Source organism: Diadema setosum, chromosome 17 (assembly GCF_964275005.1).
Source record: "Diadema setosum chromosome 17, eeDiaSeto1, whole genome shotgun sequence".
NCBI classification, from domain to species: domain Eukaryota; kingdom Metazoa; phylum Echinodermata; class Echinoidea; order Diadematoida; family Diadematidae; genus Diadema; species Diadema setosum.
The window spans coordinates 10,442,108-10,463,711 of NC_092701.1; the positions used below are offsets into that span (position 1 = coordinate 10,442,108).

Here is a 21,604-nt window from a genome sequence, read left to right on the forward strand (position 1 = left end):
GAAATTTCTGTTACCAAAACTAGTTCTATTTTTAGGAAGATGATAATCATTCGCATTCCTTGTTGAGTAATTATGTATAACATTATTTTTTCGAAACATTTCCTTGAATACAGCAGGGGTAGCGTTAATTTCTACATTGTACATAAAACAACCCAGCTGAAGACGATATAAATCAGTAATCTTAAGAATACGGTTTTCTTTAAACAAGACATCAGTGTGTGATCTATAAGCGGTATTGCATATCAAACGCATCGCTCTTTTCTGCAAGAGAAGTACCCTGTCCATTTTTGTTTGTATTGCATTTCCCCATGCCATTACGCCATAATTAAGGTAAGGAAGAATAAGAGTTGAATATAACATAAGAAGCACTGACTTGGGGAGAATCCGTTTAACGTGATTAATAATGCCAATATTTCTTGACACTATCTTACAAATATTATCAATATGACAATTCCAAGTTAGCTTATTGTCAATTGTAATACCGAGAAATTTTGTAGTCTTGACTTCTTTAATGACAGAATTATCAAATATCACTTGGTCAGGAAGTTGTTTAACAGAGTTACTAAATAACATGTAATTGGTTTTTTGTTTATTTAAAGATAATTTATTTGTTTTTATCCAATTTGTTACATGTGTAAGTTCTACATTTAAAACTTCTACTAACTTATTAGGATCACTGTGAGTATAGAATATGTTTGAATCATCAGCAAAAAGGATAAAAGAGAGAACACTCGAAGAACATCGAATGTCATTTACATAAATAGAGAATAACAGTGGACCAAGAAGGCTTCCTTGCGGAACTCCACACGTGATTGGTACCGTAGACGAATTATATCCATCAATGGTAACAAATTGCTTTCTTCCAGAAAGATAACTTTCGAACCATTCCAGAGCCTTACCTCTAATACCATAGTGCGCAAGTTTGTATAACAGAATGTCGTGATTTATAGTATCGAATGCTTTAGAAAAATCTAAGAACAAACCGATAGTATGACAGGATTTTTCGATTGAAGCTGAAATGGTATTTATTAAACTTAGAATGGCATGAGTTGTGTTATGTTTTTCTCTAAAGCCAAATTGGGAGTCAGATATGATGTTGTGAGATTCAAGGAAGGTAGTAGTCCTTGAATGAACAATTTTCTCTAAGATTTTTGATAACGAAGTTAACAAAGATATTGGGCGATAGTTGCTGATACATAATTTGTCTCCTTTCTTGAATATTGGAGTCACCTTTGCGAGTTTCATTTTAGATGGTACTTGACCAGATTGTAGTGAAAGGTTATATAAAAACAATAAAGGATCTGCTATACAATGTATAATGTCTTTGATAAGGGCATTGCCAATGTCATCATAGCCAGGGGCTTTGTTTGCTTTGAGCTGAAGTACAATTTTGATTAATTCTTGCCTGTCAATTGGCTTGAAAAAAATTGAGTAGTCGTTTGGTGAGGAAAGAAATTCGTAAAATGATTTATCACTTGGAGTGATAGTTTGTGCTAATTTTGAACCTATTTTTGAAAAGTATGAGTTAAAAATCTCGGCAATTTCATACTTGTCTTCAATGATAGTATTATCAACTTGAACTTTAGAAATGAGATTTACAGCCTTCCCTCTATTCAAAACGGTATTTATTACTTTCCAAGTGTTCTTGATATCACATTTGAATTGACTCAATTGGTCCGCAAAATATTTCTTTTTAGCTAATCTGACTGTATTGGTAAGAATATTTTTGTATGAAATATATTTCATTCGAGAGGTTTCGTCACGGTTTTTGATAAAATTAACAAATGATAACAATGATAACATATATGGCATTGCAATGCCCTAGTTTGATAAAGTAAAAATAAAAAGACTCCATTTCAGATAGCTTTTTGATTCCCCCTACAGCACCAACTCTACGTCAAAACCTGTAAGAAGGCAATGATCAAGCTTCTGTTCTAACTTTATTTATCTCTGGCTCTCTTTACCTGCGCATGCCATTGTCCTATTTGTGTGCGCGCCAGAGAATGAGCGCTTGTTAAAACGCGCAAAGTTAAGCAAGGCGCATTTGCCCAAGGGAGCAATCTTAGATGCTACTTCTAACAATATTTCCTATTGGATATGATTATTTGGGTGGGCGTGGCTTTCACAACTTACAACACCGCTAAAACAGTTCTCAGAATACCGATTTACAACTGTTTTAGCGGTGTTGTAAGTCACGGACTTACAACAGAAGTTACAACACAAAATTGGCCTGGTATATTTGTTTATATCCCTCCCATTGAATTTAAGAGTATTTGACTGCTGGTATTCTGTAATTTACCCCTTTTTTAAGGGCATCTTGCTTTACTCTTTTCAAGAAGATTGACAAGTCATTCACGCTTGGGAAAGCAGCTGGAGGGCAGCGCGTACGCGTACTATGAAGAGACAACTGCGCGCTCAGCCGCTAAAGTACTCGGTGCATTGCTGTACAACGTACTGGGGTGGTATTCTGAACACCGTTTTATCTCTGTTGTAACTTGTGTTGTAAGTCTGTAAGTTACAACACCGCCAAAACAGTTGTAAATCGGTATTCTGAAAACTGTTTTAACGGTGTTGTAAGTCATGATAACCACGCCCATCGCAATAATCATATCCAATAGGAAATATTGTTAGAAGTAGCATCTAAGACATTTCAACCAATAAGATTGCTACCTTGGGCAACTGCGCCTTGCTTAACTCCGCGCGTTTTAACAAGCGCTCTTTCTCTGGCGTGCCCACAAATAGGACAATGGCATGCGCTGGTAAAGAGAGCCAGAGATAAAGTAAAGTTACAACAGAAGTTTGATCATTATACCTTCTTACCGGTTTTGCCGTATAGTTGGTGCGGTAGGGGATTCGCAAAGCTATCTCAGATTGAGTCTTTTTATTTGAAATTTTGTTTAAAAAATAAGAAGATATCGGCGTTTACAAGAGGAACCCAAATTTCATGGTTTATGGGGAACTAGACGCTTCTAACTTAAGTTAAGCCCTTGCAATGCCATGTTATTATTATTATTATTGGTAGTAGTATAATAGAAGTAGAAGTATTGTTGTTGTTTTTGTTGTCACTATCTTCACAAGATATCTCTTGGAGATCAATATCACGTTAAATTCCATCATGGAGCCTTAGACTTCTAAATACTTTTCTCAGGATTTGCGCCATCCCCAGCAATAAATATTTTTGAAACACCCAAAGGTACTGATAATGAATTCTTATTGGTGAAGATAGTGAAATCATATAAAAAAAAATGTTTAATATTTTCAAAGATATTTTTGAAATGAATAGTGCTTAAAACAAACTGCCGATGGTGCCCGCTAACCTTTCTGTTCATGTGTTTGTGTTTTTATCTATGTGCATAATTACAGTATGCTACGCGTATGTACTTGCAATGTTACTGTTACCAAATTTTGTATTGTGAAATGAGTATATTTTAGTCAAACTGCTATATCTTTTGCCTTTCTGTACATACATTGTTTTTATTTTTTTTGTATATCTTTCTTATTTTGAACTCGCATACCACAATATTGAGTTAATGAATTATCTCACTATCTAACATAAGTTAAAGCGAAAGTTACAACGGAGTTAAAACACCTTCCACCCTGTTTTATCTCAGAAGTATAAATTTGCACGGGGCACGACTTACAACAGAAGATAAAACAGTTTTCAGAATACCGTGTAATCTAATGGGTGTTCAGGTTTGCGCCCACTGTTACGCGCGTGCGCATACCCTAAGACAATGGTATGCGCAGGCAAAGAGTGCGCAAGATAAAACACAAGTTACTAGTACAACAGAAGTTACAACAGAAGTTACAACAGAGATAAAACGGTGTTCGGAATACCGATTTCTTACAACAAACTTACAACAGAGATAAAACAGTCTCAGAATACCACCCCTGGTAAACATGCGCAAACTGAAACTCACTACGCGCTTCATACAAGCAATACGCCTATTCGATCTGTCAACAAAAATGTTGGTTCGGTACGGTGACGTGCGTGCTCGAGCTGATCAACGATGTGACTATGAGCTGCAGTTGATTGTGTTTTCTGTCGTCTTTCTAGCGTTTTCTAACGTTAGCTGTCTATACATGAATATGGACTATCCTTTCCTGTTAAAAATGCAAGTATACGTTGTAAATTTGAGCAGAACATTCAGTAACAGCGAGTCTAAGGTTAGATTAGGCACTGGAAAAATTCTAGCAGTTAGCATCGAGTGCCACTGTAAATTCGTGATCGAAACAGTTAACAAGTTAGACTCTAACTCGTCAGACACTCTAAAACATAATTTTTAGGATGAGATTACGGGAACTACTGTTAGACAGGTAGAACTAGGCTTAGCTAGATTTAACTCATTAGCAATGGGTGCGAGAGAGTGAAGGCGTGTTTTCTTGATGCTCCGCCAACCATATAGAATTCAATAGGAAGGCAGCTCGGAACTCCAGCGATGGGCTTGAATCGCCGCAAACGGGACATTGCTAAGCCCAAAGCCGACGGAGACCCGAGAAATGATTCTAGCAGAAACGATCGGGAAGCAGCTGCTGAAAATCTCAACGACGACACTGATTCAGAGGACTCTGATCTATCCACCGCCATCCAGTCTGTGATCGAAAACCTACTCACTGACACCAACTTCATCTCAAAGCTTGTAAAGGCAATCAAAAGCAAGCTACTCCACGAAGTCCATGAAACTTTATGTGACGAAGTGAAGAAGTCTCTCGACTTTGAAATAGGCGCCCAGAACGACAGAATCTCCAAGCTGGAAAAGGAAGTGAATGAGCTGAAAGCCGCCATAGACGACTCCGAACAATATTCGAGAAGGTCATGCCTCATTTTCGCTGGAGTGGAAGAAAAGGAGGGCGAAAACACCGACGATACCATCAGATCTGTGTGCAAGGAGAAACTCGACATTCAAGTGGACATCAACGAAATTCATAATTCACAGTGAAATTCACAAATTATCGGATTCGAGAAAAGGTGTACGGTGCCAGGATGAATCTCCGCAAGTTTGCAGACGAAGCCATCTTCATCAACGAGAACCTGACGAAGGAAAGAGCTGATCTGTTTTGGAGAATCAGGAAAGCAAACAAGCAAAAAGATCACAAAATCTGGACACAGGATGGAACAATCGTCGTGAAAACACCGAGAGGTGTCCGCATCAAGGTGACTCGTAACAAATATCAGATCTAACGAAACTGATTTGAAAATTTCATGAACTGTTGTATGACAGGTACATCGTCATTTACTCATGTTTTACGTACCTTTGTTACATCAGTGTAAAGACTCAGAGTGTGTTATTTTGATCGCTAGTGTCAATTGTTATTTCATTTCCATGTGTTAGGTGTGATAAAAGTGTCAAAAACAATCAGAGAGCTCTGAAATGTACGCAATGCCACAAATGGGTTCACATTGAATGTATAGACATATCAAAGTCAAAATACGATGATCTCAAAAAAACATTCCTTGACAGGCTATGTATTAAATGTTTGCTGACTCAGCTGCCTTTTATGAATGAAATTGATTATCCAGAAAGTACGAGAGAGGGGCCTGAATATGAAGGTAATCTGCTAAAAGAAGAGAATGTGAAAGCACGGTTTCCAACAGTAAAAGGACTGAAAGTAGCACATTTAAATATAAGGAGTCTTCGAAATAAGACTGCAGATTTGAATAATTTTTTAAAGTGTTGTCCGTTTGAAATAATGTCATTTTCAGAAACATGGTTAGATGGTTCAATAAGTTCGAATATGGTTCAGCTTTATGGTTACAAACTTGAAAGGAAAGATCGTGATCAATACGGAGGCGGAGTGTGTTGTTTTATTCGTGAAAACATTCCTTACGTGAGAAGGTATGATTTAGAAAAAGTTGATCTTGAACTTAAATGGATAGAAGTGAAGCCCAGAAACGAGGCTAGTCTCTTTGTTGTGATAGCCTATAGAAACCCTAGTTGCCAAACGTGTTTCTTTGATCTGTTAGAAGAAAGCCTCGATCGTGTGTATTCAATCTCGGATAGAATCATCCTATTGGGAGTCTTTAATTGTATTAAACATGTCTACGGTAAATCCACTCTCCAAAAGGCTGGCAGAGCTGAGTGGGCTGGTGGGATTATCTCAGTGTATTCAACAACCCACCAGGGTTACTCCCAACAGCAGTACACTTATAGACTTGATTTTTGTGTCGCAGTCATTAGGGGAACTTCATTGCGGTGTACAATCACTCGGATTAAGTGACCACTCCCTAGTGTATGTAGTAACAAAGTCAAAGACACAACAGTCGAAACCTAAGACCTCGTCTTTTCGTTCTTTTCGATTTTTTTTTTTTTTTTTTATCAAGATGCCTTTCTCAGTGATTTGGCTGCTCTTAACTGGAATAGATTGTGGCCCCAAAATGCAAGTATTGACCTGAAATGGTGCAAATTCCATGAAGTGTTTTCAGACATGTGCAATAAACATGCACTCTATGTTACAGTTCGTAAAGAGCAAAAGGGATCGCCATGGATAAATGAGCAATATATTAACATAGCAAGGGAACGTGATTTTAATAACAGAAAACACAGTGAAACTAAGGAAATGGCATTTTGGGAAAAATATAAATATTACAGAAATAAAGCAAATAATTTGAATAAAAAGTTAAAAAGGGTGTATTATCGCGATGCATTATCAGACAGTGGTAATGATATGAGGAAAAGATGGAAAGTTCTTAAAGATTTATTGCCAAATAAGAAAGTATGTGATGAGTCAAATGTATGTATATATTGACGGTGAACCAATTGATGATTTTCATAGGATTGCAACAGAGTTCAATTTCATGTTCAGTAATGTTAGCAAATTATGTTGTAGTAATAATGACAAGAATGATGAAAATCAGCAACGGCAAAAGTATTTGAATTATGTAAACCGTGCACGATCTTCTTTTTCTTTTGATGAAATAAGTACGGATTTTGTTCAAAGAGAATTACAGAAGCTAGACTGTACAAAATCTGTTGGGTTGGATGAACTTCATCCTAAACTTTTGAAAATAAGCGCTCATCTGATAGCCTCACCTTTAGCGCATATTTTTAATCAATCGTTAGAAACGGGAGTGTTTCCCCGCTCATTTAAGCTTGCTAAAGTTATACCTGTACCAAAAAAATAAGTTTGTGAGTGACATACGCAATTATCGTCCTATCTCACTCTTATCCACTGTAGCAAAAATCTTCGAAAAAGCAGTCCACTCGCAACTCCTTAGTTACTTGGATGAAGGCGAGCTGTTGACGGAGCGCCAATCGGGTTTTAGACCCAGTCACTCAACCACAACATGTTTAACAGAGATTAGTGATTTTTTTTTTGTCTGATAACCTTGACAAAGGCAATGTGGTTGGAGCAGTCTTTTTAGACTTAAAAAAGGCCTTCGATGTCATACCCCATGACCTGCTTTTGCTGAAATTGTCCTACTTCGGCATAGACAAAACTGAACTAAAGTGGTTTGAATCTTACGTAATAGGGAGAGAGCAATGCGTTTCTTTTAAAGGCAAGAGATCCGAATTTTTCCCCGTTCAAACAGGAGTCCCACAGGGTTCAATACTAGGGCCACTGCTCTTTTGTATGTTCATCAATGATGTTCCTAACTTAAACTTTAGTATTTCGACTAAAGTATCTCTCTATGCAGACGACACGGCAATATTTCACCCAGGACGTGATGCTTATAAAGTACAGGAACAACTCCAAGCAGACACTCTACTCCTCAGTAAATGGTTTTCAGACAATGGTATGATTGTTAATTTAGACAAAACAAAAGTTATGTTATTCAGACCTCGCCGAGGAAAACAGAGACATTCTCTTCAAATTTGTATGAATGACAGGCCTTTGGAAACTGTCACCAGAATCAAACACCTTGGGGTAATCTTTGAACAAACTCTTGACTGGTCTCCCCACAAGTAGTCACGAAAATTTCTCGTTCTATTGTATGTATACGAAGAATCAAATCGTGTTTGACACGTAAAATCATTAATCAGTTATATGTTTCTTTCATACTTCCACATATTGATTACTGTTGTGCTGTATGGGGGTCATTAACAAAGACAAATTTATTAAAATAGATTGCAACGCTGTCAAAACAAGTATGCTCGTGTAGTATTGAATGGAGGTTATTACATGTCAGCGCAAGCTCTTACTCATATTCTCAAATGGCAGTCAGTTGAACAAAGAATTCAATATCATTACTGTGTCCTGGTGTACAAATTATTACACAATTTAGCCCCAACGTACATAGCCAAACTTGTGACCAAACGCCCTACTACTTATACCACTCGTTATGCCCTTTCTTGCCAATTACATATACCCAAACCTAAAACTGAATATAAGAAATGCTCCTTCACATATGCTGCAAGCAAATCGTTTAATGAGTTACCCATTTTTATTTAAACAGCCTCCTCATTGCAAACATTTAAGAATCGTGTACGCCAACATCAGTCTCTCATTTGATATAAACCCTTTACACTAGCTACGAATTATTCAGATATCTATTTTCTCTGCTCGTTTTATGTTATTTCTTATGTGTTTTATGTTCTTTCGAACCGATTTTTTTTTTAGCTGTATCATATCTATGTTTGTTTTGTTCTTGTTTTTTTTTTTGTGCACATGCAATGTAATGTATATCAACGCAGGGCTCCCTTGTAAAGCAGGCCTTTGTGGCACTGAATGGGACTACCCTACTTTTAAAGAAGACTTAATGAATAAATAAATAAATAAATAAATAAGTAAATAAATAACTTACGCTAAAAATAATTAATCAGGCCTACTATCTACTGCAGTTTGTCAACATCTTATGGGTGGGTCGCTCGAGTTAGTGAACTGCGAAACCAAATTTCAAGCGACGAAGCATGAACTCCCCAAAATTAGACAGTCCTACACTGGGATATAGGCATAGGAAATCTAGCATACCGTAGTTAGGGGATCATACTTTCTCATACATTGCACCAAAACCTTGGAACGATCTCCCATTATCTCTACGACATGCATCTTCAAAACCAGGGCCAAATGAGGCCTAACCAACGTTAGAATATTAGAATAGATCTAACTGTTACTGTTAGGCCTACTTACGGTAAGTCGAACAGCCTTCCCTAGCTTGCTTATTGTTGTTGTCTAATCATAGATCTACGATATCGCCTACACTGTTGTAACGTACTATTTTATTCCACAATGCCATGAGCATCTTTTTAGGTAGAATGGGGGCTTTATAAGAGTCTCTCTGAGTCTCTTATTTTCTCTAACGCTACACGTATTGAGTGCATTGTCTACAGTATGCGTGCCTTGTGGTTCTCGCGAAGTGAAGGCGCCGCGATACCCATTCATTTGAACATGAAATCTCTCGCGAAGCGAAGGTGCTGCGATACCCATTTATTTACACGTGAAATCTTTCGCGTCGCGACGCGAAGCAAAAAAGGCGCGAATTTCACCAGCGTGATATAGTTTTTGTACTATTTCCCTAGGGAGAATAGTGAGACGCGGATTTGTATGGTAGAATTATGTTGTTTGTTTTTTGTTTTGTTTTCAGTGCTCTCGACCAATCAGAGGACGAGAAGCAATTTGTGAGGGATATAATATCAAACAGGCTACTCAGTTGACGAGAGCCTCGCAACCACACTCCTATCAGGTACCATATTCGAGAACTAAATCGCATCGCCATTCGTTCTTCCCAAGAACTGTAAGGGACTGGAATTCCCTGTCGTCAGAAATTGTTTCAGTGCCATCTGTGGGATCATTTCGAAACCGTCTAACGGTTGATCACAGTGGCTAGTTATTTTCGTCAAATTTTCTATGTGCTTGTAAATATCTGTAAATAAATTGTATTATAATGTAAATAGCACCATTCTGCAAGAATCTTCAGTCTATTGAAGGAGGCAGACTTAATCAGAAGAAGAAGAAAAAGAAGAAGACTAACTAACTAATAAACGAACACACAAACCAACGGTAACGAAAACATAACCTCCTCCCTTGGCGGAGGTATAATTACTGCAACATGATGTCACAGGCAAAATCATGGTTTTGAAGATTGTTCTTTTTTGTTTCTTTTTTTTTTAATGTGAGCGTATCCAGGTAATGATCTGAAGTAAAACTGTGGAACAATTTAGATATTCCTTTGGCCATGTGTTATGAATCATCAAAAGTTAACATGCATTTGCATTGCACATCAGCTTCTGTGAGTAGTAGAGGCAATTTCCGCAAAAATGTACAATTATCTCATTGGCGGATATCATGTTGTCTCTAAAGATTTTCGGTAAATGAATTGGGACATATTGCCTTAAAAAAGGATTAGGGACCGGATATTTAGATAAACTTAATTTGTCGTAAGCATTGAAGTATAAAATTATATATACACACTGTAAAAACATCGGTGTTAGATTTAACACCACGGGTGTTAAATCTAACACCGATCAAACTTCAATAAAGGACCACACCCACAGGTGTTAAAAATGCACTGTGATGGTGTTGAAATGTGTTCACCTGACACTTTGTGGTGTTAATTTGACACTGTACCTGGTGTTATTTTGACACTGTACTGGTGTTAATTCAAAAATGACACCACACGGTGTTGATTTGATATTTGCTGGTGTTAATACCAATGGTTTAACACCCGTCCGGCTTCAATAAGGGACCACACCAGCTGGTGTTACTTTGGTGTAAATTTATTTTCACATTTTTTCAAAAATCTAGTATTTTAATGTAAAATTCTTGATCGTCTTGTTTAAATTAAAAATCAACAAGAAGTGCAGTTGCTAAGAAACTCTTCAAAAAACAGTTTAAAATTTGGAAATGACACCCGTAGGTGTTAATTTAACACCATAAATGAGCACCGACAATTTAACACCAGCTCGGTGTTCACTATTCAACACCGGACTTTTTGCAGTGCAGTAATGTAATAAGTTCTAAGCGAATCCAATGATTATAGAATAGTATCAAGCAGAGTAAAAAAAAATCCCTACAAATTAAGAAAGGCCTGGAACATTAAAGACCCACCTGTTTTGCGACACAGATATTCGTTTGAAGCTACAGTACGTTTGCCAGTCAAATTATGATTATAGTAATGAGTAATCACCATGTACTTCCAGGACGGTATATAGAAGAGGCGTAGGCACCACTAGGTTGGCGGTATCTCAGCTCACGATTAACCCCTAAATGATCAAACGACAAAGAACAGTCACATGTTAATCCAGCATAAGACAGAACAGATCAGAACAAAACAAAACAAAAAAATGATAAAGTATGCATTCAGACCGTACTGAAAGGGGCACCGTCATACATGGTTAGAATATACAAAAGGAAAATTTTTGAGATATATTAAAATTTTTTTTTTTTTTATGTAGTTGTTGTCATTGTTATCTGCGCCGTAAACCACTATAAGATTGACGAAAATTTAAAGGAAGCAAACACTTGTACGTTGTTATTATTTAGGATTCTGATAGATTATCCAATCGCTGATTATCAGTACTTTTGCATATGCTCGGAAGGATTCCAATCGATCACATGGAAATCGATCTGTGAGGACGTGTGCGGTGTGCGCTCTTGATAATCCACGAGTTTTACACAGAATCTTTCACGTGCGCGGTTCAATCATGAGCTACGGATTAAGAAGCGGTGCTCAACGAAAGGAACATGCCAGAACTCCGGCGGAGAATATAGAGCGAATGGAGGACTCCCATGCTGACTTCGAGACCTTCGTCCGACAGGGAATCGCAGATATTCGCTTCATGTTCAAGGATCTTGAAAAAGCGTTAGAGTTTCAAGCTGCTCGAACCAACTACTTGGAGAAGCGAGTTGACCCACTGGAGAAAAAAAAAATGCGGAATTTGGAACTCGGAGTTCAAAATCATGAAGCTCTGCTGCTAAAAGCCGCCGCGGCTGAAAACAAGCTGGAAAGATTTTCCCGTAAAAACAACTTTCGCATTGTGGGCCTGAAAGAACAACTCAATGAGAATCCTATGGAAGTTGCTAAACAGTTTCTGTGCAGTCATTTTCATATGGAAAATCCTAAGATTGAACGCGCACATAGAGACGAACCAAAACTCCCTGGCAAACCCCGACGTTTCCTGGTCAAACTACTTTCGTATCAGGATAAGAGATGTGTGGTTTCGCAGCAACGACGACTTCTCGCCGGCAAAGACATGTATGTCATCGATGATCTCACTAAAATGGATCGACTGGAAAAGAGCAAATGGAAAACAGAGGTGCAAAGCGCATTTCAGGCCGGAACCCGCTTCCACTTCGCTGGCGGAAGATGGCGAGATCAAAAAGGTAACCCCGCGCCATTTTATTCAGCCGCCCGAAACGCCGAGAAAGCCACGCCCCAACCCAACGCTACCATAGAATCTAACCAAGAGTCACAACCCCCATCCCTGGCCCCCATGACGGAGGGAGCTGTCGGTGGTCAACCCGCTTCACCATAGACCGGCTCGTATTCGGTATGAGTCTTGCACCTAGTCAGTTTATTACCAGTGCACCTGTGTCTACTCAACTAAGCTTATTTCAGCGTCTAAAGCAATGTAAGTGAAGCAAAAAACTTACGGATTATTATTTTTGGAAATTATATATTTCCTAAACTCACATAATTGATTGACTATGACCATCATGTTCTGCTTCTGTCATTACCCTTTAAACACCTCACCACGCTATGATATACCACTGGAACGCAAAAACATGAACGCAATGCCGGATTTCCCATTTGACTGTCTATACAAACTAAAATACCAAGAATTCCAAGCTTTACTTCGTATTCAAATTTGTTCTCATTATCGGCATTTTATTCAAAGCCTCGCAATCTGTTACATCCTGGTCACTGTCCTACGTGCGCAGCGCACCTGAGGAGTTACGTAATCCTTACCCCCATCCACCAGATTTCTGCCTGAAACAGCACCATCACAACGAAACGCTTTGCAACACTTCAAATCTTAGTGTGGTGATAACTTAAATTTGTGAGTTTATACGTTTCAACGCACTCTTGTCCACGAAATACCTTACGGAATGCTTTGATGCTCAGTGTGTGAAATGTAAGAATTCACTAGAATTCTATAGTTATTTGATACTTCTCTCAATACTCTCGGATCGTTACTCTCGCTACGGCCTACGTACAAGCTGTTCACGTTGTTCGAAAGTTTGCCTCTCTCCAGAAGCTATGCATAATGTGAGCGGCAGATCTGGCAATGAACCGCGACTTTTAACCTTATCTAATGTATCGGAGATCCTTTTAACGGGATGTTTTGACAACCGGATCGCAGCCTTTGCACATCTTCTGGACGTCACATACAACCAAGCGGTGATCATCGTGTACACATAACTCCGAGCTCCAATGCCCGGAATGCTCCACGCTCCATCCACACGTCCAGACCATGTTATAGCAGACGAAACGCGACCTTTTACGTCTAATCGCTGGTTTTCCTTGTTCTTTTTTTTTTCTTCTTCTTACGTCAATATAACCACTCCACATAATTTTATGCAGGACCGCACGCAGTTGTTTCCCTTTACGTAACTCCGATAAATTTGTTTCCTGATCACCACAAACAACCCAATTGGGAAATGTCGGATACAGTTAGCCTTTGATATAGTGCAATCGAATGGTTCCGCTGCTGGCAAAATCACCCCGTTACATTTATTGCTATAATAATCAGAAGCGTATTTAGCCTGCCACGCTGTAACAACCACGGAAGGGACTGATAGGAGTGACAACCCCTCAGAGATCTGATTACATGTCTTTGCATCTTGACCATCGCTCATTTTGGCCTACTTCTCGTAACTATCGTAAGTGAAATGCAATAAGTGAAATCCCATCGCAGATATTAACGATAATTTACAATTTTATTTACACGCTGAATGTTGTAACTTGTCTGTGTGGGGGTTTTTTTAAGTGAAAAAAAAGTTATTACCCTTTATTTACAAATTGAATCTTACGAAAATCCTTTAAGAGGAATCTACTCGATGTGATCATGTAATCCGGGTTTTTTTTTTTTTTATGTCAATATCACATAGTATGGTTGAATGGCGAGATGGCCCGATATTAGCGAGTCTTATCTTGCTTGCTGTCTTGCTGTGTCTTTTTTTGTTGTTATGCAATGCGCATAATGCAGATAGATGCTGAAGGTGCTTCATAACAGCAAATGAATCGCATGTATCATTGGTATGATATTTCGTCTAAGACAGAAAAGTACCTATGGCTTCATCTTCATGGGTATCAACAGCATAATCATTTGGGGTAATATGTAAGATTTTTTTTTTCTCCCTTTTGGCCTGGTATCAAGCAGAACCTCTTAAACAAACAAATTCTATTATTTGAAAAAAAAAGAACCTCCTAAACGAGGGTATTCTTTGGTGATACAAACATAATTTAACGGTCCACTGTAATGATGAAAGGGTTATTTGCAAAACTTTTTTTCCATCTCTTTGCGTGGGAAAATGTATTTCTTCCCGTTATTGTCCCTTATCGTTGGGGCTTTGGATATGTTTTGTAGGTATTTTGTGGTACCAGGGAGATGGGAAGAATCCACCTCCCTGGTGGTACGGTACGCGATAATTATATGCGTAGTATTTTCTTTTCTATGTCCTTGTTCCGACTTTAAGATCATACCATATCCCCTTATCGTTTGGGTTTGTTTTAAACATAAGGCGTTTCCGAGATAAAGGCATTTCCGAGATTCCTCTTTCATTTTTTATTTCAATAGTGTTTTGGACAAAAGACTGCATTACTGAATGGATAGGAGATTTTATGATAACACAGTGTGCAGATTTGTCACTGCAAAACGAGAATGGTTTGAACAATACCTGCTCATTTTTTGCGTCCAAAGCTTGGACCCCGTTTATTTTTATCCCAAATTCAGAACCAGACGCGAAAGTAATCAAAGATTTTGATCGGGAGTGCCTAACTCTCTTTGTACGGCGAGTATGCGGGGATGTTGATCAATGCATATCTGCGATCTAATTCCCATTTTAAGTTTACGTATTTTGGTATGACTCATGTAGGATAATACTGTATATAAATATGAAATATTAATATGTATTGTATACGATGTCCACATAAACAAACAGACGAGTAGCCAATGAATGATAACCGTATGTTCACCTGAGTAACTAGACTTTCCTTGAGGGAAAAATTTTCTCTCCCCCTGTTGTTGTTTTTTTCCTTTCGCTCCCACAACTTGTTACGCTACACAATTTATATTTGCTCCATTTTATGTGTATGTGTGAATGAATATCTAATTTTGTAGAAAACACAGTGCTTTGGTGGTTACCCGTGCGTTGCTCTTGTCAGTTGTTTGTTTGTATCAGATTTAGTTTTCTTGTTCTTTTTTTTTCTTCTTGAGCTTGTAATCCGTGATGAGTTCTATATGACACAGAGCGGCTTGCTTCCGGGGGCGCTGGGTCCATTCTATGTATGGATTTAATTCTCCCGGGAGTAAGCTCTTCATCTGTAGTTTGGAAGCAAACCGTTTGTCTACTGAGCGTATACTATCAACAACACCATCTTGAGATTGGTGTTGGTATTGTAATCTGTTTTTTTAATTTTCTATTTCTAGAACTCGGGTACATGAAATTAATTTGTGCTATTGCACGTTTGCATGCCAATGAATGCGTCTCAATTGCTTCCTAACTCCCCACCCCCCCCCCCCACCCCCGTTTGATAGAGACGACCATTAAGGTCTACCCAGGTGCCATTCAGTTCCAAACACAATGTTTGACATGAATGAATGATTATTAGCTGAGCGCTTAGTTTGATCTGGGTCTAATGGTCATGCATTTACGTGTGAACCATGCATATATGAAACAATATTTCAATGGATTATACAATGTCCAGGTATATACTTGACATCAGCTCAAGAATGATATGTGAATGTATAAGTGTATTATATCACCAATTTTTCATCCAAGTAACCACCTCTGTCTTTAGAGGCAATCCCTATACCTATTACAGCCTTATACATCACACAATATTTTGCCTCTTTAGGTGAAAATTTTGTTGTAGTCTGGTAGAAAAGCAAGTTTCGAAATAAGGTTTACTGGAACTCACTGTGATTTTGCTGGTTTGTTTGTTTGTTTTTCTTCCTAGTAATGCTACTGTCCTCTTGTTTGATTGCATATTTTGGTTTGTCTGAATGCTAGTGATAAATAAGAGGTTAAAGATGTAGTTTGCTGTTTGGAAGAACGAATACGCAACTGAGCGCTTAACACATGTACAAACAGCGCCACCATGAGGCTGGAGTATCTCCCGATGGCCGGATGCGATGAAAAAAAAATATAGCTTTTGAATGTAAATAACATTATGCACGGGGAAAAAAATACATACCATATGTTTTACCTCTTTATCCCTGATAAAGACGATTGTTAATGTTTATCTATGTTTATATTATTTTCCTTCTAAAGAAAATATTCGTTTTTAAAGGATAGTCCATAACTTTTAATACTCCTCTGATTTGAGTGTACGAATTCTGGGCCTTTACTCGAGTATCCGCAGTCTTCCCTTGTGAGAAATGTACAGTGTATAGAGCATGAATTATGTAACCCTTTCGTATTTAGCGTGTACGATGTCCAGGTTTACGTATAGAAAGGGTACACAGGTAGCACATAGATACACATCCTATGCTCTTAGTTAATTCTTAGTTAAGACCACATTCTGAAAGAGCAGACTTTAAGCTTTAAAATGATGTATAACTCAAATCAAATGTGACCCTGCACCTCAAAACAAACAAAAAGTCGCCAGACATGAATTTTTAGTTAAGACCATATTCTGAAAGAGCAGACTTTAAGCTTTAAAATGATGTATAACTCAAATCAAATGGACTCTCCTAACCTATCTAAATATTGGAAAGAAAGCACAAACTCAGGAAAAGTGTGAACTGAGAAAAGAGGCTCTGAAGTACAGTGCCTATTTAAGCGCTTAATCTTTACCAAACCGTGCTGGCTGTGCGATGAATGGGACAAAAAACAGGAAGTAGACCACCAGAGTAACAACAATAAAGGGATTATCTGATTAAACTGAAATTAAGCATGCCTCATTAACACATTCTAATTACTCCCAACTTTCAAAGCAGTAGCACTATCCTTTCAAAAGTTATTAGAGTTGAAAGTGAAGAGTGTGGACAAGGTTTTTCAGAAATGAATAAGGGATTCTAAAGACACACTATTCTACTACTACTACTATTCTACTATCACACTATTCTACCAAAAATGTTCGAGATAAACTGCTAAAAAAACACAGTTTCCTGCCCGTTTTATGATACCAAATTTTAGCATAATGTAAAAGAAGACCCGCTCTTTCAGAAAATATGAAAAAGTCAAGTTCGGCTAGGTTGACCCATTTCACTTATTTTCAGCCCTCACGCAAAATCAGTGTGTGCGACTTTATGTTCGTTTGGGGGTGCACGGTCACAAATGGACTCTCCTAACCTATCTAAATATTGGAAAGAAAGCACAAACTCGGGAAAAGTGTGAATTAAGAAAAGAGGCTCTGAAGTATAGTGTCTATTCAAGCGCTTAATCTTTACCAAACCGTGCTGGCTGTGCGATAAATGGGACAAAAAAAACCAGGAAGTAAACCACCAAAGTAACAACAATAAAGGGATTATCTGATTAAACTGAAATTAAGCATGCCTCATTAACACATTCTAATTACTCCCAACTTTCAAAGCAGCAGCACTATCCTTTCAAAGGTTATTAGAGTTGAAAGTGAAGAGTGTGGACAAGGTTTTTCAGAAATGAAAAAAAGGATTCAAAAGACACACCTAATCACACTATTCCACCAAAAATGTTCGAGATAAACTGCTAAAAAAACACATTTTCCTGGCCGTTTTATGATACCAAATTTTGGCATAATGTAAAAGAAGCCCCGCTCTTTCAGAAAATATGAAAAAGTCAAGTTCGGCTAGGTTGACCCATTTCACTTATTTTCAGTCCTCAGTGTGTGCGACTTTATGTTCGTTTTGAGGTGCACGGTCACATATAGTAATGATAAGATTCCTGTACCACCAGTATTTCTTTCTTCTTTTTTCATTGCCTATGTGGATTTTCAAGGCGTCATTGCCCGTTTTACTCGCAGTAGATTTGCTACCGATGTGTATATTAGTCATTTGTCGGTATATAGCTGTGTTTTTATTACTCTTGTCACGTCACTATGCCATAAATCTGGCTTTTCCAGTTTTCATACAGTCATTTCTTTCTCTTCTATTATGCTCCGCCGAACTTTTTGTGTACGTTTATCTTTTTATTTTTTATCGGAAGCCCACCGAGACACTCGAATCTTTGCTCACCTGTTCTGTGTGTTCCTTGTTCTTCTCTCTCATCGTTACTGACCCTTCTAGCTCAAATTATCCTGCATTCTTTTATTCCCAGTTCCCTTCCTTCGCAACGATCCTCTATTCATTCAGGTTTTTACGCAACCCATGCGCATTGCTATATGCATCGATTATTTCCCGCGCTTTGTCACATTCCGTCTGCTGGTTATTCTCCCATTGCATAATAAATTGGCACTTCCTCATTACACGTATACTGTTAATGCAGGTTTATATTTTAGGCAATCTCGTCTTTTGTTATGGCTGATCTCTCGAATGCACCTTTTCATTCCGTGCCAAATGGTGATTTTTTTTTAATTGTGTAGGCTCACAACATCCGAATCCGACTCAGTTGATGAGGCACCAATTACTAAAGCAACTCCTTATGACAACTATAGTTGCCGATAATCTTGATTCAGCGGTAAATGAACTGCCTTATGATTTTACTAATGATTTAAATCTGAATATGTCATGTAATTACGTAACAGTAAATCAATGTAAAGATATGTATCTTAGTTTCTCTAAAGACACATTTTCTTTGTTGCATTTAAATATTAGAAGTTTGAATAAGCATTTCGATGAGTTAAAGTTTTTATTAGAATCCGATGCTAGCCAATCACTTTCTGTCATTGGACTTAGCGAAACCTGGTTGACTTCCACTACGGAAGATTCCTTTGCATTTGACGGATACAATATGTATGTTAGTAATAGATCGGACAGAAGTGGACGCGGTGTGGCATTTTACGTATCAAGTATTTACAAATGTATTGTTCACAACGACATTTCTAGAATGGATAACACTGTTGAATCTCTTTTTGTAGAAATTTATATCCCAGGATGTAGGAATGTGTTATTGGGCATAATATACAGACCTCCAAAGTCAAATGTTTTAGCTTCTGTGACTTATCTTTCAGACGTGTTAAAAAACCCAGTTTTTCGAAATAAGGATTGCTTTCTTCTTGGTGACTATAATATTGATTTGCTAAAATCTGGAAATGATCATATCCCCAACGAGTTTCTCGAAACCCTTTTGTCTTCATCCTTTCTGCCACTCATTTCCAAACCGACTCGCATCACGGATCACTCTGCTACTTTAATTGACAATTTGTTTTTGCAATATCTTACCCCTTCCCGAATCTTTCATAGTTCTTTCAGATGTGACCGACCATTTTCCAATCATGACTCACTTTACTTTGAAAACTTTAGTCAATGACGCAAAACCTTCATCTCCTTTATTCAAACGTAAAATTTCATGTGAAAAATTAGCCAGTTTTGATGCTGCTCTTGAAAATGCTGATTGGTCACGAGTGTTTGAAAGTGATGATGTTAATGAGTCTTTTGATAATTTTATGGAAATGTTTAATTTTCTTTTGGATGTTATTATTCCAAAGCAAAAAAAAAAGAAAAGAAAATAGATTATAAAAAGACACCTTTGTTACCATGGATTTCTAAATCAATTCTCCGTTCAATAAATAGAAAAAATCGATGGTATTATAAATACAAAATGGAAAAAACTGAAGGAACAAGGAACAAATATACATCATATAAAAACACATTAACCAGGATTTTACGTTTGGAAAAGAAAAGGTATTATTCTCAGCAGCTGTTGAGATACAAGTCTGATATTAAGAATACCTGAAAAGTTTTAAAACAGGCTATGAATATTCCGAATAAAAAAACAGAAATTGGTGAAATAAAGTGGGGTGATGAAATAATTGATGACCCTGTTGATATTGCAAATATTTTTCATTCTTATTTTTCAAAAATAGGTGAAACGCTTCCTCATGGTATTCCGGCTACAAAACAGAATTTCACTGAATTTTTAGGCCAGAATAACCCAAATTCTATTTTTTTTTAAACTCCAACAAATAGACATGAGGTTATCGACATTGTATCCTCTTTAACAAATAAACGAAGTTCTGGTTATGATGATATAGATAATTGTATCCTTAAAGGTGTCATATCCTCAGTTGCAGATCCCTTGGCCCACATTTTTAATCTGTCAATTTCTAATGGCATTTTTCCTGATAACATGAAATTGGCTAAAGTAATTCCAATATTCAAGAAAGGTAATAACCTGGATGTCAGCAATTATCGTCCAATCTCTTTATTATCTTCATTGTCGAAAGTTGTAGAAAAAATAATATACACCAGAATTATTACTTTTTTAATGTGCACAAAATATTCACAAATTGCCAGTTTGGTTTTCGAGAGAGAGACACAGTACCATCCACGCAGTTCTTCATTTTATTCATAAAGTTGTTAATGCAACCGACAACCATTCTCATTTAATTAGTATATTCTTGGACTTCTCCAAGGCCTTCGATACGATTAATCATAACATTTTGCTCCATAAGTTATCGCACTATAATGGAATACGTGGGAAGGCCTTGGAGTGGTTCAAGAGTTATTTAGCTAACAGAAAACAGTTTGTTTCAATCAAAGATAATCATTCAGTTATAAGAGATGTTAAAGGGGCATTCCGGACGATTTTCATAATTTCACATCATGTAGTACATGAATCAACAGTTCCATGTGTAGATTCAGGGAATTTGTTGTGGTCCTTGAGTAGAGAAACCAATAAACTGAAAATCTTAAACAAATTACACTGAACAGTGTTGATGACATCAGAGCCTCATATATTTCAGAAATGTAGCAGTGCAATTCCATCACAATACCACTTGCTCAACAAGTTCACCTGTGAAGAATCTATGCATGCCTTCTTCTTTTGTTCTGCTCCCTGAGCCCCAACTCGTGCATTCTTATGGTGAGGCTGCCATGTCATCATCTTTGTTCATTGCAATTTGTTATAAATTTTGAAAACATTCTCATTCCTCATCCCAATCACTATAAATTCTGAAACTCTGTACTCAGTTTAGCTGATTCATAGTTGTTCTAATGTAAAAGTTTGAAAATCATCCGGAGGTCGCCTTTAAGTGTGGCGTTCCACAGGGAAGTCTTTTAGGGCCGCTGTTATTCATGATTTATATCAATGACTTTTCCTCTGTTTCAGAGTTACTTTCTTTTATACACTTTGCTGATGATACCAGTGTTTTTTCTTGCTCATAACGATATCGATGTTCTTGTTCAACAAGTAAATACGGAATTGAAAAAAGTGACCAACTGGGTCAGAGCTAACAAGTTATCTTTGAATGTTCAAAAAACAAAATATATGCTTTTCAGCAATACTGTTGATTCTTTGAACTCAGAAATAGTTCTGAATGATTGTAATTTAGAAAGTGTGTCATATTTTAAATTTCTTGGTATTTTTGCAGATAGTAAACTTTCTTGGAAAATACATATTGATCATATCTGCAAAATTATTT

At 37.4% G+C, this 21,604-nt stretch overlaps 1 protein-coding gene across 1 annotated transcript in view; it reads right to left on the bottom strand.

The window, feature by feature from the left end:
* The window catches only part of LOC140241167 (complement C3-like), a 175,354-nt gene that overhangs the window by 80,071 nt on the left and 73,679 nt on the right, over positions 1 to 21,604 (bottom strand). The window contains exon 24 of the mRNA XM_072320928.1: positions 11,066 to 11,141. Coding sequence (XP_072177029.1) covers positions 11,066 to 11,141 — 76 coding nt within the window. The remainder of the gene's footprint in view (positions 1 to 11,065; positions 11,142 to 21,604) is intronic.